At 45.9% G+C, this 22,982-nt stretch overlaps 2 protein-coding genes across 10 annotated transcripts; one reads left to right on the top strand and one right to left on the bottom strand.

The window, feature by feature from the left end:
- Positions 1-7,943: 7,943 nt before the first annotated feature.
- On the bottom strand, positions 7,944-12,580 carry LOC105726455 (tubulin beta-8 chain). Of its 6 annotated transcripts, none has more exons than XM_012465917.3 (5): positions 10,435-12,580; positions 10,209-10,278; positions 9,825-9,933; positions 9,635-9,745; positions 7,944-9,163 (listed from the first exon to the last, which is right to left on the bottom strand). In XM_012465917.3, the coding sequence occupies exons 1-5, from the start codon at positions 10,536-10,538 to the stop codon at positions 8,106-8,108; spliced, it is 1,452 nt and encodes a 483-aa protein (XP_012321340.2). In that variant the 5' UTR covers positions 10,539-12,580; the 3' UTR covers positions 7,944-8,105. The 6 variants fall into 6 exon arrangements, with proteins under 6 accessions (XP_012321340.2, XP_012321341.2, XP_012321339.2 ...); XM_012465918.3 differs by having other exon boundaries at positions 11,372-12,580; XM_012465916.3 differs by having other exon boundaries at positions 10,209-12,580.
- Positions 12,581-13,116: 536 nt separating this feature from the next.
- PDCD2 (programmed cell death 2) lies at positions 13,117-20,557 on the top strand. Of its 4 annotated transcripts, XM_021670665.2 has the most exons (6): positions 13,117-13,452; positions 13,979-14,218; positions 14,556-14,687; positions 17,629-17,732; positions 18,770-18,883; positions 19,968-20,557. In XM_021670665.2, exons 1-6 carry the CDS (start codon positions 13,170-13,172, stop codon positions 20,124-20,126), a joined length of 1,032 nt encoding a protein of 343 aa, XP_021526340.2. In that variant the 5' UTR covers positions 13,117-13,169; the 3' UTR covers positions 20,127-20,557. The 4 variants fall into 4 exon arrangements, 1 of the variants encoding a protein (XP_021526340.2); XR_010345476.1 differs by lacking the exon at positions 17,629-17,732 and having other exon boundaries at positions 19,968-20,056; XR_010345477.1 differs by lacking the exons at positions 18,770-18,883; positions 19,968-20,557 and adding an exon at positions 17,435-17,548 and having other exon boundaries at positions 17,629-17,718.
- The last annotated feature ends 2,425 nt before the right edge of the window (positions 20,558-22,982 follow it).

Below are 22,982 nucleotides of genomic sequence, written 5' to 3'. Positions count from 1 at the left end.
TGAGGAGATTCATTATGCAACAATAAATAACTAACATATCTTCTGTTATGGTCAATAGGCTCTCCAAAGTGTATGCACATTCTCCTTTCTTCTCCTGATTTCAGACTTCTTTCCCTAAAATGTAGTCACAAATACACTTATCATCAGTTCCCTAAACTCCTTGTCAAGGATATTAATCAAATGAGAGAAGTTACTTTAATAATCTGATTCACTATAATCTTCACCCAGCTGCCTCAGGAGTTTTCCATCTTGTCTCAAAGCATTTCCTCACCATATACTCATGTCTAAAGCCTGAGATACAGTCTATTAGGTGGTGTGAATATCACAGGCTCTAGATCTGCTGTGTCTTCTAAGGAACACCTAATAAGATCTGAGCTACCTCTGGTTGAAAGATTGGGTCCAGAAATGATAGGATTGTGGAACTCAATTATACTCCTGTTTATTTAATGAAACTAACTCTCCTCCCCTTCCTCCATCCTTATTTACCTCTCAAAAGATTTCATGTTTCTCTTTCAATCCTTCTACCATTCTCCTGTCCTGTATGATTTAACATACTTATTACTGAGAAACCAAAACGATAGAACTGGTTAACTATGAACATGCTCATCCTCCTTAGAAATAATCTCTCTATAAATCAGAACGCTTTAATTTTCCAAATAAAAATAAATTGTGAAACCACAAGTCCCGTCGATAAAGACCAGTCCATTTATGCAACTCCCAGGACCAAAATAAATAAAGGATGAAAATCCTGAACTCATCCCATGTCTGCTCTAGGAAAATCCATGATACCTGTCAAGAGGAAGGGAACAAGATGCCAGCCAGCCTATCAGGGGATTGCTTTCATTCTCAGCTTCATGATCAGGAGCAAACATCATCAAGTTCTTTGCAGTGGGGATGAAGGGAAGAAGAGGGGCTGGCAACACCCTTTAGGATGCCCTCTAGGATCCAGAGGGAAAACAGACATCACTCCCTCCAAGGCACAGTCAAGAACCACTGCCCTAGTCAAGGGGGAGCCAGGAACTTATTAGGGCCTCTCTTATCTAGGGTAGACCAACATCAATGCCATGGCAAGGGAGCATCTGGAAGTCTGAAAATAACCAGAACAGAGAAAGAGCAGTAACAGAGACGGTTACCAGCATGTATCATCCATCTATGGTGGGCCAGGTACTCTGAGTGATGGATACTTAGCATCTTATTTAAGTCTCCCAACTGCATAGTGGTTAAGAGTGTCTGCTTTGGTGAGAACCTAGCTTCAAACCCTCTTTCTGGTTGTACGATATTGAATGAGCCATTTGACCTCTCCGAGCCTCAGTTTCCTTCCATGTAAAGCAGGGTAGCGCTCAGTATTACCAGGAGATAGAGTTTGCAAAATGACTATCTTTAGTATCATTGAGGAAGAAATGAGAGAATTGCAAGTGCAATTATCAAACTGTCCAGAGCATACGAATCACTCAGAGGATTTGATTAGATGCATATTCTTCTTCACTTAATCAGAATTTCTAAGTAATTTGGGGTGTGGCCTGAGAGGCTACATTTCTTGCAGGCATCCAGGAAATAATGATGCTGCTGGCCCAAGGACCACATTTTGGGTAGTGAGGATACAAATGACTCATAACATTCAGTGATATTGTTGGTGTTAATATTTTAACATGATCTCCCTAGCAAGAGCAGCAGAGCTGGTAAGTGGCAGAACCAGGGTACAAATTCAGGAATAACTCTCTTCCTCTTCCTCCGTCCTTATTTGCCTCTCAAAAGGAGCCAGATGTGTTTGGAACAGGGATAAACAATGCCTTCATGGGGCAATTTCTTCAGTTATCTACCTGTCCAGTGACTTCATGTGATATTTCAACCCTGACATCTCAAAATCTCCAGAAAGTATAGCAGAGACGTTGTGGATTCACTGCATCCCCCATCATATACTCTTATACTGAGGACTTTCTGAGTTGCCAAGAAAACTCCTGTCAGCAAAGACAGATTCAATAAAAATGAAAACTGAGGCTCAATTCAGCCTGAGCATGAAAGCGATTAACCAGGAGATGGGAGATTAACCCCCTGGGTCACATCCCAGGACACAAATGGGCTGACTGTTCCATGTTCATTAGAGTTAATTCACCACTGTCTGCCTTGGGAATCACAGGGAGGAGCTTCTCTTCTAAGATTGAACAGGCCCTGAGACATGGGCATGGGGCTTAAATCTCGTTGCCTCTCAGTGAAGGGTTGGACCTGAATAAACAGATGTTTGCCTTCAGAGAGGGTATGATAAGGTTTCCAAGATGAGTCCGGCATTATTATTTTATACTTATGATACTTTTGAGGCAAGACCACTTTGCATTTTTAAATTAATTTATCTTAAAAATTCAAGTAGTCATGGGAAAAGAAAGCAGAGACCAATTCTGAGAAAGAGAAAAAAGTGAGCAATCCTTACATCCAAAACCCTGACATCAGACAGTTTAGAAATTGTGTGCACTGGAGCTGGGTGTTGCTGCAGATACATCAGCAGCTAGTTCTGAAGGTTTGAGACCAAGTGACACACTTGCAAGCACGGCTGGTTTAAAATGGCACTAATAATAGTTATGACTGATAAAAGGTGCTATTCTGTCCCAGGCACTGCGTTAAGCACTATAAACGCGTTGTCGCAGTAATCTCTCCAATAATCTTATGGAAGATGACTCAGTTCTCCCTTTTTTACCAAGAACTGGAGTGATGACAATGCTACAAACAAATATACTTGTTTATATGAATTCAATCATTTGGTAGGAATGAGAGATTCAGCTCCTAATCAGAGCACAGAATTTGAGAGTGAATACAAGATGAAAGAGAACAGAAGAGTCTTGTTGTTATTGGCCAACATCAAAGCACTATCACTGGGTCCTTTCAAGTTACATAAACCACTCAACAGAATACGTGTGAGCTTTACTTGTGGGCAGCATGCTGCGAGTTCAAACCACTCCTTGATGTGGCTATGTTTTCTTAACAACGGGCCTCTCCTGTGTCCAATTATGGCCAAACCCATTTAGGGAAGACAGTGATGACGGGATGGGATTCTCACAGGGCGTGGCATTACAAAGCCTGAGTTTGCCTCCAGGTAATATATGTGTCCAGGGCACGTAGGGAAATCAACTAACTTTTCTGATGCTGTATCCTCGTCTGTAAAATGAGGCAAATGCTACTTACTTTATAGAACTCATAACCTTCAGTGATTATTATTGGTGCGAGGATGTTAACATAATCTCCCTTGCAAGAGCAGCAGAACTGGTAAGTGGCAGAACCAAGGTACAAAATCAGGACTAACTCTCCCCCTTGTCTAGTTATCTACCAGCCCAGTGACTTCCTGTGTGACATTTCAACCCTGACATCTCAAAGTCTCCAGAAAGCAATTCCAGCAGAGATGTAATGGATTCACTGTATCCCCCTTTGCATTATCTCATACTGAGGACTTTCTGGGTCACTCAGAAAACTTCTGTCAGTGCTCTCTCACCACTCCTATTCAACATAGTTCCGAAGTTCTGGTCAGGGCAATCAGGCAAGAAAAAGAAATAAAGGGCATTCAATTAGGAAAAGAGGAAATCAAATTTTCTCTACCTGCAGATGACACAATTGTGCATTTAGAAGACCCTATTGTCTCAGCCCAAAATGTCCTTAAGCTGATAAGCAACTTCAGCAAAGTCTCAGGATACAAAATCAATGTGTAAAAATCACAAGCATTCCTATACACTTGCAGTAGCCATCAGAGAGCTAAATCATGTGAACTCCCATTCACAATTGCTACACAGAGAATAAAATACCTAGAAATACAACTAACAAGGGATATGAAGGACCTCTACCAACCACTGCTCAAGCAAAGACAAATTCAATTGAAAATGAAAAGTAAAGTCTAATTCAGCCTGAGGATGAAAATGGGCAAACAAAATAATACTTGTGAAAATTACTTTACCCTGTGATGCAAATATTAGGTGTTGTCCTTACAGGAAAATAACCTTTTATCCTTTCCACCTGAGAAATTCTGAGCCTCAAGCAGTGTTTAGTTGTTAGTTCTTATTCAAAAAAATTGCAAGGAATGCATGAATAATTAGAGCATTTGCTTTCTGCAGGGTCATTTTTTCTCTTTCTCTCCTTTCCACAGGCAATGAGGCCTTTTGAAAACTAACAGTTCTTTAATCAGTTGGTTATCCCCTTCATGCCTAACCAGAGGTTTTGCAGAAGGCAGGGAAACATGTCTTCTTTCAGTACCTTGAGAAAGGAATGCTGACATAAAGATAATTCAGAATCACAGGTCACTCACTTAACACGGTTATGACTGACTTTTGATCATGGGCTCACCTCGAAAATTTCAGGAGCAAACCAAGCACATACTTCTGCACACATACACACAGATGTGCACCCACAGTGCTTTGAGAAATTCCTGCTCTACCCCTTGCTTCCTATTAAAGCAAGGTCTGTCACTAACAGCTGGAGGACAAATGTTACAAACAGAAAGCAAATGGTTGGAGGAGACATTTACCTATGGTCATGGAATCAAGGCCTCATTGGCAAAGCAAAAGTATAGCTAAGAATGGACTGAAGTGTTATCGATGTAAGAGAAGGACCCTTCCACTGCTAACCTGGTCTTGCCTCTGCAAGTACTGATCTCCACACTCTCAGGCAAAGTCTGTAAAAGAGACTGGCTAAAGAAAATGTGGCACGTATACACCATGGAATACTATGCAGTCATAACAAAGGAACTTCTTTGAAGAATATATCCAACCTCTTATCTTGCTATTCTGCCATTAATTTTGATTTGAAATTCTTTTTAACCTACCATCCACTTCCTTGCCAAGGAATTGCAACCTTATTCACTAGCCTCGTCATACTAGCTGCGAACAAGCCCACTGAATGTCACACTGGGTGGCCAGCATGTCTGTGAAGAGCAGAAACCAGGGCAGCCAAACAGCTAAGGCCAGCTAGTGAGTACCCGATGCCCACTCTATAGAGGACTCCACACTAAAAGACAAGGTAAGCAAATGCCAGACTGTGTCACCAGTTATTCCCCCCAAATAAAAAAAGTAATCCTGCCAGGAAACGTGTGTGTGTACACACCTAAGTACATGCACAGCTGCATGCAAAGGGGAAAGGCTGGGAAGGAGCCAAACCCACCTCTGAACACCACTTACTTCTGGGGAAAAGGCAGGTGAAGACAACTGCCAGCATTCCTCACCTTCCCATGAGGCCAAATAATGCCTTCCCTCAAAGCTCAGCCTGCCTACCCACCTCCCAGTCCTGGTCCCATGCAGGGGGCTACTGGCCTCCAGGGGTACAGGAGTCCAGGCCAAACCCACAGCACAGATTCCTAGTGAAACCAGCATGTATCCAAGGACCTTTCCCCAGCCTGGGCCATGTGCTCACTGCACAAATATGCCTGTGCTTGCTCCCCTAAGACAGAGCCTCCCTTTTATTACAGTTGCAATGAGGAATAGGGAGACCTGATGCTGTCCTATACAGGCTGGATGCTGATCTGATGTGGTGCTGTTGGAGAAGCTTGCCCGAGTCAGGTGCGTTCTCAGCACATGATGTACACTCTCCCTTCAAGCTGCAGGAGTCCCAGAAGGCAAGTGCTGCTGCAACCCCCATTTACCGGTGAGCAGATGTCAGGTGATCTGCAGCCGGCCAAGCAGCTGCTAAGTGGCCCACAGGCCGGATCTGCATCTCACTTGTAGAGTCCCTTCCTGGCTGCTGGGGCTGCCCTGGAGACTCGTCCTGCCTCCACCTCCTCTTCCCTCCACAACTATGCTGGCTTCTATCCACAGCTGCACTCCAGGTGGGAACAACTATGGATGCACCAGGGTGCAACTACTCAAAGACTCCAGCGTGCAGAAGGGCCCCTGCTCCACATCATTCCCATATCCAAGCCCAAGTTCATCTAGGGCTCCAGCAAATCCAAGCCTCCCTGAATTCCCTGCCGAGACCAAGCTGAGTCCTATGACCCCCACTACACTGGTTAGCTGCCGGTTCCAGATGCTGCTCCTTCCTTGGCCCCTCTCTGAAGTCCTACAAGAATACTGAGATCCTAAGCTGACTCTCACCCAAGGAAGTAAACAACTAGGGGCCAGGGGCCGCCAGGGGTAGAGAACATACCCAGACAGGTGCTGCTGCCTTCAGGCTTAACGTCCTTCCCCTACTATTCACCATGCTTGCCAGGCTGGAAGGGGGACTCCAGAAACTTTGGAAACCCAAGCCTGTAGCTAGCTATGGATACGATGCCTGGAAGAGCAGCACTCCTATCCATAAAGCCCTCAGATGGAACCAGGTAATTGGGAAATACGTGGGTACCAAGCCCGACCCCTACTTAGACTCAGTTGAGAATTGCAGCAGTGACTTGCCCCCTCTGCCACTCCGGCTGTACCACTACTGCTGCAGGAGGAAGGTGCATCTGACCCCATGCTCAAGTAGAGACACTAGGTGTGAGCAGATTTTGGTGGTTGCTGCAGCTGAATCCTTTGCATGGATCCTTCCCAACTGGATCCATGCAAAGTCATCTCAGGTGGGTTTGCACCTGGGCTGGGCAAGGATACCCCTCAAAGGGTGAAAGCCACTGAGGAGGGCTGTCAGAGAGCCCCCTTTTCCTGCTCCAAGAACAGGTTGGGAGAGTATGGGGGACCTCTCCCACCTCCCCGCTGCTTCCAGGAGAAACTTCTTTCAAGATGAGGTACTACCCTCTTTGCCTGGTCTCCTTTGCCCCCAATAGCCCATTGCCAACATTCAGACAATAAAACGAAGAGCCTCACCTGTTTTCCCTGACACATCTGAGGCAGGTGGGTATGCCCAGGGGACCTGGGGTGGGACCCGTACATCCACCCACCCCCAGGCTAGACTGGCTTCATCTTGTCTGTTTGATATGGATTGGGGGAGAATTACCAAGAGGTCATCACACAGGCCATGGACAAGCTCTACAAGAGCCAGGTAGAAGAGCACTGTCCTGGCATGCTGCCCAGCACCCAGCACACACACACCTCATTTGACAGCTTCCTCGAAGCAGGCCTTGAAAGTCCAGGCTCCCTGAGAAGCCTGGGGAGGAGACTCTGCCGGGCTAAAGAACCTATCCCCAAAGGTGCCACCCTCACCAGTCTCATCCTGACAATCTTGGATTAATTTTGCACTGAAGTTTGAGTGGGTGACAGACAGGAGAGTGCCCGTTAGCCACCTTTCCAGAGAACATCAGCCCTCCAGACTGGGGCAGGTCAGACCTCCATGCAGGCATTTTTTTTCCTCACTGGTTGCCAGTGGGGAAAACAGCACTTGTGAGCACCTGCCTGTCTTCCCAGGCCCTGTTCAGAAACCCCATCTGTGCCTTTGGAGAGAGACTACCCCAAGCACGCAGGCCAGCAACTGCATCTACGGCCTTCAGGACCTAATCCCCTTCCATATGGGGTTCACTGCATGAGTATATGGTGGGCTCGATTCCTGCCCAGTAGCCCCTGGCAGATACCCCATGCCCACCTCATTAAGAGAATGAGGCCACACATACACCCAGGCCATTATGGTGAGGGGGTGGCTGGGGCCCTACTTGCCCATCCTTCATTGCTGGTTTAGGGCCAACTGTCCAACCACATTCCTACCCTGAGATGATACATTGGGGACATCGTCCACTGGGGTCACTGACCACTTATAAAGTTTCAGAAACAGAGGCCCAGCTGATCCCCTGGAAGTTTGGTACATGGGCTAAACCAAGGCTTGCCTTCAGAAACAGGTTTCCCACTGAGTAGCTGCCCAAGGCCCAGCCCAGCCCCAAGTTTGCGTGAAGCCTTCCTGCCATGTCCACAGCCCATGCCGACCCCTCCAGGAGCCGCTGGACTGCTTGTTCCTGGGATGTGAGAAGCCCAAGACAGCTGCAGCCTTGCAGGACCACTATGCCCATCTGGAAGCAGTACCCAGAGGGCCTATAGAAAGAAGCTGGAGGTGAAACCAGATGCTGTAAGAATGTTTTATTAGGCCAAACTACTTACTATGAAAATGCTTTAAAATGCAGCAGGAGGAGATGTAAAGACTCAAAGAAGTGCGTAGTGACAATGGCTATCAGAACACACTGAAGAATCCACACTGCTTCCCCCTTTACCTAGAAAAGGAAGCTTCTAGGCCGCCTCCTCCTCAGCACACTCCTCAAACTCCTCCTCCTCGGCTGTGGCATCTTGGTATTGCTGGTATTCTGACACCAGGTCGTTAAGGTTGCTCTCGGCCTCGGTGAACTCCATCTCATCCATGCCCTCGCCCGTGTACCAGTGCAGGAAGGCCTTGCGCCTGAACATAGCTGTGAACTGTTCGGAGACGCGTTTGAAGAGCTCTTGGATGGCTGTGTTGTTACCGATGAAGGTGGCTGACATTTTTAGCCCCCGGGGTGGGATGTCACAGACGGCTGTTTTCACGTTGTGAGGGAGCCACTCGGCAAAGTAGCTGCTGTTCTTATTCTGAATGTTGAACATTTGCTCATCCACCTCCCTCATGGACATGCGACCTCTGAAAATGGCAGCCACCGTTAGGTAGCGGCCGTGACGGGGGTCACAGGCGGCCATCATGTTCTTAGCATCGAAGAGTTGCTGAGTGAGCTCAGCCACGGTCAGGGCCCGGTACTGCTGGCTGCCCCGGCTGGTCAGCGGGGCAAAGCCAGGCATGAAGAAGTGCAGGCGGGGAAATGGAACCATGTTCACGGCCAGCTTCCGCAGGTCGGCATTCAGCTGGCCCGGGAAGCGCAGACACGTGGTGACCCCGCTCATGGTAGCACACACCAGGTGATTCAGGTCACCGTAGGTGGGTGTGGTCAGTTTTAAGGTCCTGGAACAGATGTTATAGAGTGCTTCGTTATCAATGCAGAACGTCTCATCTGCATTTTCTATGAGCTGGTGGACGGAGAGGGTGGCATTGTAGGGCTCGACCACGGTGTCTGATACCTTGGGCGAGGGCAGGACGCTGAATGTGTTTATGATCCTGTCTGGGTACTCCTCCCGAATTTTGCCCATGAGAAGGGTACCCATCCCAGACCCAGTCCCCCCACCCAGGGAGTGGGTCAGCTGGAAACCCTGCAGGCAATCGCAGCTCTCAGCTTCTTTTCTCACAACATCCATCACCGACTCCATCAGCTCAGCGCCTTCTGTGTAGTACCCCTTGGCCCAGTTGTTCCCGGCCCCACACTGACCTGTAAGGCAGTACAGTCAGTCACTCGATGGCCAAGTATATGGTCATCAGTGGTCACCACCACAATGCAAAAAGCACCATTCACCCTGCAGGTGGAGCAAATGAAACCCTCTCCCCTGAGGTTACAGGACAGCAGCCTTGCCTGTTAGAACCTAGATCAGGAGCCAAACCTGAGACAGCCTAACAACAGACTCACTGCAGGTGGCTCCTGCCCGTTCTCGGGGAAGGCAGTAGTCACTGCCCTGGCTCAGCTCCCTGCAGGGAGATTACTTCATCAGCTCCTCACCTTGAGGAGACAGCTGGGCCTTCCTCCCAAAGCCCATTTAGGAGAGGGAGACTGAGTGACCCAGAGGGTGGGACAGTGTTCAGGGGCCCCGGTTCCACAGTTCCCACAGAGATGACCCTGGGGCACTCGCTGACTTTGAGCTGCCCTGGCTAAGGAGCCGCACCCCAGACCTCATCCACAGCTCACCAAAGATGAAGTTGTCTGGCCTGAAGATTTGCCCGAAGGGCCCGGAGCGCACAGAGTCCATGGTGCCCGGCTCCAGATCCACGAGCACAGCGCGGGCCACGTACCTGCCACCTGAGCAGAACGGGAGGGCATCGGTGAGGAGAGGGCTGGCGTTCCCAGGAGGGCGGTCGGGGAAAGACTGGGGTCTCACCGCTGGCCTCGTTGTAGTACACACTGATGCGTTCCAGCTGCAGGTCACTGTCCCCGTGGTAGGTGCCAGCGGAGTCAATGCCATGTTCATCAGAGATCACCTCCCAGAACTGTGGGAGATGCAAGAGGCCAGACAGGCCAGGGCTGAGTCATGGAGCTCAGGGAGCTGGAGTTGCCCCAGCCCCTCTCCCACTTCCACCCCCACCCTCAGGTCACTGGGTCCCTTGAGGTTCTCCCCAGCAGCCTTGCCAGCCACCCAACTGCACCACGTCCTGGACAGGGAACCCGGGGACCACAATGCAGAGGCGCCAACCCTTCCACTACCAACATCTTCACCGGCCACCCTGCAGGCCTGAGCTGGGCCCTCAGAACCCCGGCTGCCGACCTTTGCACCGATCTGGTTCCCACACTGTCCAGTTTGGGTGAGCACAATCTCCCTCATGGCCAAGGCGGGACTAGGGCAGCAGCAGAAAAGCGAGAAGGAGGAGCGATCACACAATGACTCAGCCCGAACTCCACCAATGCTTAAATAGCCCCGCGCCCACCTCCCCCAGCCTTGGATCGGGCTCCCAGAATAAGAATCAGCTTTACTTTTACACAGGTGTGCCCACCTGTGACTCCCTTGGAGTTTAACGTCTATTGGAGAGCTCAGGTGGCCTTGCTGTGGTCCTTTCCACGTTGGGGAAAGCTGGTCAACTGGAGAACTTCCTCCCATGTCTTTAGTGAGACTAAATCCCTAGCTGAGCTGAAACTGAATTTTCCTCCCATGTGGGAGGGGAAGCCTTTTGTTTCCATATTCACAGAGTGCCTTTATACGTGTCCTATATTGATGACATACTTTTGTAATTGATGAGTCCTTTCATCTCTTAGGAGATCTGTGGTTAGAAAAGACTCTCTGTGTGCTAACGCAACAGGACCTAACTATAAGTTTTCCTTTGGAGCAGCTCAAACCCATAGTAAGCTATGGGTGTTAGAGATAGTCAGGCCTCTGATTTCACTAGACTCTTCTTTAGAGTTTTATTAGTTCTTTCACCTTTCAAGAGGACTGCAGTCTCCACACAGAGTGAAGGTGATACTTGATTCCTAAAGCTGAGAACAGGTGTTGGGATATGCCTGCTGTGAAAGATGGGCCATTGTCACTTTGCACGCTTTTAGATGATCCAAATTGAGGAATTATATCTTCTGGTAAACACTTTTCAGATAGCATGGGGAATGCCTTGATCTAACCAGTGAAGGTATCAGTAAGCATTAGCAAATATTTGAATTTCCTGCAGAAAGGTGCCTGAGTAAATCAGAGTTTTCAGTCCTCACCTGGAGAGGTTTCTTAATGTTGGACAGGTTAAACTAGAGGAGGAGAAGATTACTGGCTGTTTGGTTTATTTCAGGCACAGAGCTCAGGGCAGAGTTACCTGTTTTAGTGTCTTGAAAAGATTTATCGCCATAAACCGATGAGACATTAACTGAAACAAAGAATCTCTTCTAGGGTGAAAAGAATCATGTAAGTGCTTATTTTCCTATGATTAGTATTTGGAATTAGTAATGTATTACCATGAGTCAGCCAGCCAGAGGGGTTCTGGACTAAATTGCAATCCCTGGCGCATTTTTGTTCTTCTTCGGAGTATTCTGGCCCAGCTCTAGGTATGCCGACCAGCATGCCCATCAGCTTCAGTGCAGTGACCTTGGCTGCCACATCTGCAAGGGCATTTTCTTTTATACAGTCAATCTCTCTTTTGATGTCCTCTGCAATGAATTATGGTCACTTTTCTTGGGCAGCCAAGCAGCATTCTAACAAGCTCAAAATCTGAGTGATGTTGTATGGAAAAGCCCTTGGTGGTCAGGAGTCCCTACCCATTCCAAATTGCAGCATAAGCATGAAGCACTAAAAAGTCATACTTAGAATCCGCGTAAATGTTAACTTTTAAATCCTTTCCCGACTGCAGGGCTCTGGTAAGTTCAATCGACTCAGCTTTTTGAGCTGAGGTAGAGGCCAGCAAGACTTGAAATTTGATTAACTTGTGCTGACTAATAAGAGCATATCTAGCCCTCCTGTTTCCCTGATGCATAAAACAACTTGCATCTGTTAACCGCTCTTCCTTGGGATGGTCAAGGAGCTCATTTCAAGTTTCGTCTGCTAGAATAAATTTGTTTCATAACTTGTGACATGGTTTGGCTGCGTCTCCAGTCAAATCTTATCTTAAATTGTAGCTCTCATAATTCCCATGTGTCTTAGGAGGAACTCAGTTGGAGGTAATTGAATCGGTGGGGGGGCGGTGAGGCGGGTCTTTCCCATGGTCTTCTTGTGACAGTGAATAAGCCTCATGAGATCTGATGATTTTATTTTATTTTTATTTATTTATTTATTTTTGAGACATAGTCTTGCTCTGTTGCCCAGGCTGGAGTGCAGTGGCAGGATGTCAGCTCACTGCAGCATCTATCTCAAGCGATTCTCCTGTCTCAGCCTCTTGAGTAGCTGGGATTGTAGGTACCCACCATCATGCCTGGCTAATTTTTGTATTTTTAGTATAAAAAAATTATTATACTTTAAGTTCTGGGGAACATGTGCAGAACGTGCAGGTCTGCTCCTTGAGTAGCACTTGGCCAGCGCACAAGCCTCCCACATCCTGAAGTGGACACCAGCAGGGAAGGCTTGAGCCAGGGTTCTGCCTGGATGGCGGCCACCCGCAGGCCCCTGCAGGACATGCGCAGAGGTGAGGCGGAGAGCCGCGGTGACCAGCTGCGACCCTCCCAGAGGCCAACCCTGAGCACCCGGACGCACCAGGCAAGCGGCCCGGAAGCAGACGCGCCAGGGGCGGGGCCGACGCCGGGAGGTTTCGCCCCCTCCCCTCGCATGGGTCCTGCAGCCGCCCTCGTCAAACGTGTTCCCGCCTCCTGCCTTCCGGTCCGGCACCAACTTCCGCCTTCTGGTCCCGCTGTGGGCTGCGCCCCGCCTCAGCCCGCGCCCCTGCCTTCCGGTCCGGCACCAACTTCCGCCTTCTGGTCCCGCTGTGGGCTGCGCCCCACGCCGGCCCGCGCCTCTGTCTTCCGGTCCGGCACCCAACTTCCGCCTTCTGGTCCCGCTGTGGGCTGCGCCCCACGCCGGCCCGCGCCCCTGCCTTCCGGTCCGGCACCAACTTCCGCCTTCTGGTCCCGCTGTGGGCTGCGCCCCACGCCGGCCCGCGCCCCTGCCTTCCGGTCCCTGCCTTCCGGTCCGGCACCAACTTCCGCCTTCTGGTCCCGCTGTGGGCTGCGCCCCACGCCGGCCCGCGCCCCTGCCTTCCGGTCCGGCACCCAACTTCCGCCTTCTGGTCCCGCTGTGGGCTGCGCCCCGCCTCAGCCCGCGCCCCGCATGGCTGCCTCCCGGGCCGGACCTGTGGAGCTGGGCTTCGCCGAGTTGGCGCCGGCGTGGCGGCTGCGCAGCGAGCAGTTCCCCAGCAAGGTAGGCGGGCGGCCGGCGTGGCTGGGCGCGTCCGGGCTGCCGGGGCCCGAGGCCCTGGCCTGCGCGCTGTGCGGCCGCCCGCTCGCCTTCCTGCTGCAGGTGTACGCGCCGCTGCCCGGCCGCGCCGACGCCTTCCACCGCGGCGTCTTCCTTTTCTGCTGCCGCGAGCCGCCGTGCTGTGCCGGCCTGCGAGGTGCGCGGCCCGTTGGGGTCGGGGTGGGGCCACGCGTCGTTGAAACGCGGGGGTGACGGGGTGCATCGGAAAGCACCGCGGCCGCCCCGTTCTCGGAGCTTCCTCTCCGCACCGCCCCAGGAGCGCCTTCTCCCGGGCCCTTCCAGGGTGTCCTCATTTTTACTAGTTTCTGTGCCCTCGCGCATTGGTAACCCCCAGCTTTGAATCGATGGGTACTAGGTATGCTGCTATGCAGATAATAGGAACTGTCGTGGAAAGATGGGTCCCAGTAGCTTTTTCTTATTTTTGGCAGTCGGTCTTAATGATTAGTCTTATTAAATTAACTCGAACCAGCTCCAGGAGGCAACTCTATTGCGTGTACCAGACAAAATCTAGTTTCTGGATTTTAAAAGCTTATTCCTGAAAGCAAAAACATTCATTTCTCTTTCTTAAACAAAAAAAAAAGTCTTTTATGTGTAAAGGTTCAAATATTTGAATGGCTGTTTTGTTTGATTGAAGATATAACTTTCTCTGCATTCTTTTTTAGTTTTTAGGAATCAGCTACCCAGGAAAAATGATTTTTACTCATATGAGCCGCCTTCTGAGAATCCTCCCGCAGAAACCGAATCAGTGTGTCTCCAACTTAAGTCTGGTGCTCATCTATGTAGGGTTTGTGGCTGTTTAGGCCCCAAAACGTGCTCCAGATGCCACAAAGTGTATTACTGCAGCAAGGAGCATCAGACCCTGGACTGGAGACTGGGACATAAGCAGGCTTGTGCACAAGCGGGTGAGTCATCTTTTTCTTTGTCAGTTCAGTTTCATTGCCTTTGTCAACCCAGATTATTTCCAGGATAACTTTTAAGTTACAATTATGAAAGGTATAGTACTTCAGAATTTTTCATAACTGGAACACCTTTGTAAAAAAGAGGCTCTGAAGTCTGAATCACTGAGTAGTATCACCATATAGGCATTTAACTTATGACCTTTTCTCTAAAATGCCAGAACTACGTGTAATAATAGGGATAACTGTTACTATAGGGAATATGGTACTTTTTAGAGACAGCAAATTATTAGACTGTCTTCAAAACTGAATCATTACTAAGAGTGCTGTCCTTTTGTTTCAGATCATTTGGACCATATAATTCCAGACCACAACTTCCTTTTTCCAGAATTTGAAATTGTAATAGAAACAGAAGATGAAATATTGCCTGAGGTTGTGGAAAAGGAAGATGACTCAGAGATTATAGGGAGCATGGGTAAGCAGTTTCAAGACTTCATAAGTGATTAAACATGATGCTTGGAAGAAAGGGCTCGATGTGTCAATAAGAGAGGTAGTGAGAGAAAGACTCTGGAGGCCGCAGCCAATTTTCAGATATTGCCTCAGGTGGAAATATACTTCCTGGACTTTGTTTCCTGACATGTGTCAGGTGTGTTCTGCTCCCTATAAAGACAAGCGGGGGTATCCAGATGGTCCCATGAGTAGCGCCGCACAAGATGCTGGAGGCTTGGTAAGTTCCTCTGGGTCCCAGATGTGTTTCTCAGGTCAGGATAGTGTGAGTGCCTAGCAGTGTCAGGCATGCAGAAGGGCCCCTTAAAAGTTTCTTTTTCACCTGGCCAGTTTTAGATACACAATTTTGTCAGTTTATCTACAGTGCATATTCTTGGATAGTGCTTATGCTGAAACTATTTTAGAGGCTTATTTTATTATAGTAGCCAACATTTATCCAGCACTAATATAAAGGGCTGTTTGTACATGGGCTCATTAAAATCCTGACAGCAGACCAGTAAGTCAGAAACTCTGCCCCATTTTGAAGGTGAGGAAATTGAGGTTCGCTTTGGTCACATAATGTTAAGTTTCACAATTTGAGCTTTGAGCCATATACAAAACCACCACAAAACTATAGACTCAAAATGAAAACGTCAGCTTACTGCTTTGTAGTTCATACCAGTCATACGTTCCAAAACATGTTTGAATCTTACTCTGTGCCTGACCTTGTGCTTGCTAATAGGGATATAATGGGAAGCAACACTCCAGTGGTCAGATGCTCAGTCTCATGGAGGAGCCCAAATAATACTTAGGGAAGTTAAATTCCATGTAATGACTGATAAGAGTACAATACAGGTGCCATAGGGACATGTGTGACATCACTGAAGACTGCCTGGGAGGGGTCACATGTGTGTGTTCATACGTATATGATAAAAATGATAAATAATGAAAATGCTAACCTTTAGGAGAAGGGAGAACCTAGAGTAAGAGGATCAAGGATGAAAGCTGAACTTCAGATATGCCTTGTTTGTGTAAATGTGACTGTGGAACTGTGTATTTTAAGATTATAAAGTAAAATAAGTTTTAAAAAGCAGTCCCTAATCATCAAAAGTAAAGAACTGTCTATGTAAAGTCATATAACAACACTAAGAACTCTTGTAGGCGACTTCAGAACATAGGACAATACATCTCTAATGGAATATACCCTGAGAATGAAAAGAACATTAACAGTGTTAGTATTTTCAGTAAACATGTTATTACTAGACTATTTTATTTTGAGATGGCTGTGTGTGTATCGGGGGGATAAAGCAAATGAGTAATTATGAGAACTGAGGTGCTGGGCATGGGAGGAAGACAATGTTGATGGTGTCTACATACCATTTCTCTCTAAAAGGAACTTGAGGCTCTTTGGAGAGGTGGTTGATTCCAGAACCGGGTCAGGAAATGTTCAAATAATATGGGAACTTGTCATATCAAAGATTAAGGAAGCTAGCAATGATTTCTAGGGCCATGTCAGAAGAACTCGTGCAACATGAAAAGGCTCCTGCTGGCAAAACATGGACAGTCTGACCATCCATAAGGACACTAACTGCATCAGATATGTTTAATGGTTTCAAAGTGATACTTCATCTTTGTAGGACACTTGGGAACAGATTCATTATTTTCAAATTGGTAAATAAAAGGAAAGAGTTTCTGCCTTCGAGGGGTACATAACAATTATGAATGAAGTGATACGTGTGGGATTAAGAGTACCTGAGTTGGAAGTGGGAGAGAAAGGACACAGTGGACTGGATAGTGTGAAATTGATTAATGGTATGTGGTGGTTCATTATAGTCTTTCCACTTTTGTATATGTTCAAAATTTTCCAAAATAAAAGGGGAATTAAAAGAAAAAGAAAAATGCTTCCTGGAGGCAGCTGTGTCTTACCTGAGACTTGAGTCTGAGTTCCCAGATGAAGGAGTTTGGCAGGAGGTAGCAGGGCCTGAGGGAAAAGCGTTTACCGTGTCCTAAGGGTTATGCTGAAACTTTCCAGGTACACTTGATGAAACGTGAATCTGAAGGCATCCTACACTTCCTCCATCAGATCTGACAGTGCAAGTGAACACCACCAATGCCTTTCCAGTTTCATTAAAGCAGTTATTTTAGCTTCTCTGACTCAGGGTATATCAGTTATATTTTAATGTACATTACAAGACTAATGGCTATACTTGGAGACACAGGTCTGTTGGGGACAGCAGTGGCTCAGAGTGGCTATAATCCCAAGAAGGAATGTGGAGAAGGAAATGAACTTTTTTTTTGTTTGGGGGCGGGGGAGACAGACTCTTGCTCTGTCGCCCAAGCTGGAGTGCGATGGCTCAACTCGCCTCACTGCATTCTCTGCCTCCTGGATCCAAGTGGTTCTCCTGCCTCAGCCTTTCAAGTAGCTGGGATTACAGGCACCTGCCACCACGCCTGGCTAATTTTCATATTTTTAGTACAGCGGGGTGGGGTTTCATCATGTTGGCCAGGCTGGTCTTGAACTCCTGACTTAAGGTGATCCGCCCGCCTCGGCCTCCCAAAGTGCTGGGATTACAGGTGTGAGTCACCATGCCCGGCTGGAAATGAGCATTTGATGCGTGAGTGAGCAAGTGTACCAGCTGAGGATACCAGTGGTGAGAAGGGCTCATATGTGTTGGGTGTTCTGTGATGTGCTGGGCAGTCCTAAGCCCTTGACTTGACCGTTCTGTTATTCTGAAGCTTTAACAAGATGTACTGAATGGAAGCCCGTATAATAGAGCTGAATGGAGTACCTGGAAATTCAGACGGTACAACTTGAATGGTGAATAAATAGGGAAAGCTGTCTGATTAAAAGTGAGTCCCCTCACCATGTGTGAATTGTCAAACTGTGAAGATTATTCCTGTTTTCCATCATAGTTATGTTGATTTTTCAGGTGAAGCACTTGAGGAAGAACTGGATTCCATGGCAAAACATGAATCCAGGGAAGATAAAATTTTTCAGAAGTTTAAAACTCAGATAGCCCTTGAACCAGAACAGGTAAAGTAAACACAAACTCCTCATGGTGTTTTCTTCAGGCCATGTGTTACGAGTATAACCTCTGAGAAGAATTAACTTTTCATGGTAACACTAGTCTGTTCCTTGGGAGCCTATAAAATAAGGTTTTTGTTATCTTGTTAGAGGAGTTCCTCACACAGATGGCCATGTAGAAAGGTGTTTTGCAGTGCTGATCCATGTAATAGTTACTGAAATACTAAAGGTTATACTGTTACCATTCAGAGTTCATTTTCTAAAGAAAGCATCAGGGATGGGAGAGGAATGAGATGTTGCCTATGGTACAGGAGCTTTAGGCACCATTGGTCCCCAAAAAAGAAAAAAATGTTATTTGCCCTTTTCCAACAGGTACCTGTGGCTTGTAAAACAAACATGACATGTTAACATTTTCTCCTTAATCTCCCTTACCATGAACATAAATCATGAAAGGAAAGTAAATTCCTGTAAATCAGTCACTGGATCAAATAAATACCCAGGGCTTTATAGGAAGAGTAGATTTTAGCAATCTATATGCTTTTAGACAAAATACAGAAAACCACTCAGGTGCTATAGGAAGCTTGTTACAGTGAAGTTTACCTATGTTTGTAGTCTTTTTCAAAACACTGTGTTTTACTTGGTATTTGTCCCTCCTTGAATTTTAAACTGTGAAGGTAGCCACAGAAGGTAGGTAGAATTCTACTATCAGAACCTGATAACGGAGAAGCAGAGGCTCATTCTTAGTCCCTTCACAATATATTCATAGTATTAAGATTCCAACGTTAGGTAATAAAAGCATCCTAGGAAATACATTTTTATGCCGAGTCAGATAAGCTGAAATAATAACTTTGAGGTGATGGAGAAGGCATTAATGGCACACTGGCACAGCCAGGTTGTGATGGGGGAACTATGACATGCCTTTTGGGTGTTACATCAAGAGTGGGAACATGGATGGAGTTTCTCTAAATGATCATCAGATAGCATGTTACCACTGGAAACTTTTAGGTAAGGTATAATTTTTTGAACATGATCCTCATTGATTTCAGATTCTCAGATATGGCAGAGGTATTGCCCCCATCTGGATTTCTGGTGAAAATATTCCTCAAGAAAAGGATATTCCAGATTGCCCCTGTGGTGCCAAGAGAGTATTTGAATTCCAGGTATGACCTTAAATAAGGACCATTTTAGTGTGTCATCACCATGATTAATATTTTTAAACATTAAAAACTTTACCAAGGTAATTTGTGCACATGGGTCAACATGGCAGAACAGACGGTGCCCTATAATGAAAATCATGTTTCCTGCCTCACCTTGGGGCTAGTTCCCTGGAAGGAATTCTTTTTTGTTTCCTAGTTTTCAGACACTATCTGTTCCCTGACTTCTGTGAAGATGAGGGTATCTAGAGTGTCCTCCATCTCCAGTGTGGCTATGTCATTATTTTTAGTACCTCTGTTAACTTTTATTTTAAATAATTTATACCTTCCTTTCTAGTTCCATTAAATAAAGTCTTTGGCTCCATACTTTTAAGAGGGGGGTCTTCAATATTTAATCTTGGTTTGTGGATTTGTTCAAAGAACAAATGGATGTAAGCATTAAAGATAAATGTCGTTCCTCCCACACACACACACACACACACACACACACACATTCAAAATGATTTGTTGGCATCAAAATCCATTTGGGCAGGGTGGAAATGATCTTGAGCTATGGATTCAATAACCTTACCTAAGTCATAGCTAATATTGGGTTTGTTTCTTTGGGTAAAAAAGTAATTATGAGGACCACATCTAAAACTATGCTTGGTTTTTAGTGCCAAAGCGCTCAAATGTCCAAAATGAGATGACAGGATTTGTATAGTGATTTCATATCATAGTGTCATTACTAGTAATCAGTATTTCTTGAGTCAAGAGTAACGTCTGCAATGATATAAAGTAAAAGTTGCCCAAATAGAAGCCTCAGCCCTTTTGAATGGCATATTAGTAATGAAAATAATTCATTAAAGGCACTTGTGAACTTCTTTCTCAAAAGGAAGACATACCAAACAGAAGGTCAGATGAAGTAGAGTGGGGCTTTGAAGTCATAAGGTAGCTTTAGATTGTTAAACATATTAATTGTATATTGTCTATAATCCTGTATGAGGATTGAAAGACCAGGATCCCTATTATCATCCTGGCCAAGAAAGTCTCTTGAAAGTAGTGCTCCCTGCTGTGAAGCAGCATTCTAACTGTGTCACCCTCTTCTCAGGTCATGCCTCAGCTCCTCAACTACCTGAAGGCTGACAGACTGGGCAAGAGCATTGACTGGGGCATTCTGGCTGTCTTCACCTGTGCTGAGAGCTGCAGCTTGGGTATTGGCTATACAGAAGAATTTGTGTGGAAGCAGGATGTAACAAATGCACCGTAAGGGCATCTGAAAGCCTTCAAATACGTTAATAATCTTTTACACCTTGCAATTCCATTTCTGGGACTTTATCCTAAGGAAATACTTACACCAAAAATAGAGGTGCAGAGATATTGAGACATTGCTTACACAGTGTCTACATATTAGTGAAACAAAAGTGTCCAGTGACAGAGAATTAAATAAATTTTGGTACATCCACAGTGGAAGGCTACAGAATCTTATTTATACACATATTGACAACCGAGATACCATTACAGGTGGTACTTATGGTATGACCCTACTGTAAAAATATTTGCACATGTGTGTGTGCATAGAAATCTGCAAAGATGTACCCTTAGTGCATGGTTACCTTTAAATGGTGGGATTAACGAAAATGATCTTTGTACTTACACAGGCATTTCTTTTCATAATAAAAATAAACCATCTCACTCTGAGAGCATTTCCCACCCTGTTTTTTAAAACACAAAGAAAAATACTTAGGTAAAACCCCAACAAACTTGTCTGATCATCAGCTGATTGTCACAGGCTCTAGTATGTCCTGGAAGCCCATAACATCAGAAAAATACCAAACCTCCTTAGGTCGGTGAGTATGGTGAACAGGAAACCCAGTAATTCTGAAGCAACAGTATCACAGTTGGCAGGATCAGGAACAACAGTGGCTTTGTAATCACAAAGCTGGAATTTAAAGAGGCTCTACATTCAAAACGGATCTTGGTCAGCCAGAGGCCTGGCTTACAGAGACACTGAAAGGAAAAGATGATGGTCTTCGCTTTCCATGTCAGCACTGTACACAGTTTCCTATCGCATGTACAAGGGTCATGGTATGTAAACCAGAGTAAGGATCTGGCCTAGCAGGCAGCAGCCTGAGGAAAGGAAGGCCCTGAAATCAGCTTTCAAAGGGCTGACCCTTGGCCTATTATGTTTATGATACATTGATTTAAGCAAGTGGCCCCTAAGACTACACTAAGGTTCCTTCCATCCCCCAGCAGCTCACAATTGGTAATTCCCAGTTCCTCTCGGCACCAGCGATGCCTGCCCTGAAGACATTGCTGTCAGTGCTTGAATACTGACGGCTAATTCTGATAAATTTCTCAGGCTTATTTATTTCCTTCATCTACGTTGGCTCACGTTGCCCCGTAACACATGCCTGTTAATTCTGAAATGCATTGCCACCATAAATCCTCACATATTCATAGGTAACATCACTTGGTAATGTCATGGTCTACTTGGCTATTTTACTTGTAATTTAGAAAGCCCTGTCCTATTAGTCCATATTATGTATGTTTATGTATATATATGCAGTTTGTATTTATTTTGTGTATGTGAGTATGTATATATAAGATACGTTATACATAGCACCATATGAAAAACTGCAGTATAGAGTTTCTCCCATAGCTACTTAAGAACTGGAGGATACTAGTTTCGAACCTGGGGTGGCTAAATCAATGAGAATCACCTATAACTATGGTGTCAGTCTGTGGTTATTGGAGTAAGTTGTCATCAGCAACTTGTGACAAGAGTTGGTCACAGCACTTCGTAGGAAGCACAGTGGTATAAGGAAACCTGGACTAGTGGGGCCTTCCTATCTGAAATCATGTCTTAGTCATCATAGGTGGAAAGTGTAAGTTATGAGTGCTGAGGGCTTTCAAAGCAAACATGTTAAGAGTCTTCTATGGTAAAAACTGTTGTTTGGGGAGATCACCAGATGACAGGTACCCAGCCAGGCTGTCATTGATGTATATTCCAGTCAACTTCTGGAGATGATCGTAAAAGTTTACAGGGCCTTTCCAGGAACAGGTATATCAGGAGGGAGACAGACTGGTCGAAATAAACATAAAGAAAATGTCACAGCACTAGCTTGGCATGTGTGTTAAAAAACAGCAATTATATTAAAAATAAACTGTACAACATAAAACATTTTTTTAAATGCATTAAGCAAGTTGCCTCTAGAAATGTGAAGACATTTTAAAACACTACAAGATAATGACCAAGTCTCACCTACATAATCATTCCTCCACAGATGGTGCCAGTCCCTGCATCCACCATTTCTCAACACCTACAAAGTTTTAAGATCTGCTTGTTTCAGATACTGTCCAGCCACAGCAGCACTCCTCCTCTGCTGTAGACAGCAGCATATTCAGCTTTGCCTTATTTCAGATATCACAGGGAAAAAAAAGTGCTTTGGGCAATCATATTGGTGATAGTATTTTTGTTACTCTTAAGAATGCTATGGTGGAGGTGGGATGATGGCTTGAGCCTAGGAGTTCGGGGGGCTGAGGTGGATCAGTTGAGCCCAGGAGTTTGAGACTGCAGCAAGCCATGATGGTGCCACTGCACTCCAGCCCGCGCAACAGAGCAAGACTGTGTCTCAAAAAATACCGCACAAATAACAGATAAAGTAATGATAAATACACAGATAAAGTAAATGAGTAATTATGAGATATTCTAATTCATCATCCCCTGTGTCTTTAAGAATTAAGGATTCTCAGTGTAGAAGAAAGGGTGTATATATAATACAGAATTGGTTAAGTAAAAGCCCTCTAGGTTTTGAATTTGAATTGGACATATTAATATGAACCCATATTTTATCTTGCAAACTTAAAAAGGGAAAGAAGCACGTATTCTGCTATATGGAGTACAACACTTTATAAAGGTATTCTAGTCACTAAATGAAAAACCAATGAAATGACTGACATGTCATTTTGCAGCCCATTAATGAGTTAATAGATCTAGGAATTATGCAGCAGATGCCAATTTGCAGGAAATACAGAGAATAGAGAAACTACACCATGAATTTCCAACTAGCAAACCCCAGACTATGAGAAGCTCTACATACTAAATGGCCTGTAAATTGGAAAG

The sequence above is a fragment of the Aotus nancymaae genome, unplaced genomic scaffold (genome assembly GCF_030222135.1).
Source record: "Aotus nancymaae isolate 86718 unplaced genomic scaffold, 86718_ANA_hifiasm-v0.15.2.pri h1tg000034l, whole genome shotgun sequence".
Classification (NCBI taxonomy): domain Eukaryota; kingdom Metazoa; phylum Chordata; class Mammalia; order Primates; family Aotidae; genus Aotus; species Aotus nancymaae.
The sequence above is the reverse complement of the archived record's forward strand: the minus strand, read 5'-3'. Positions and strand labels throughout refer to the sequence as shown.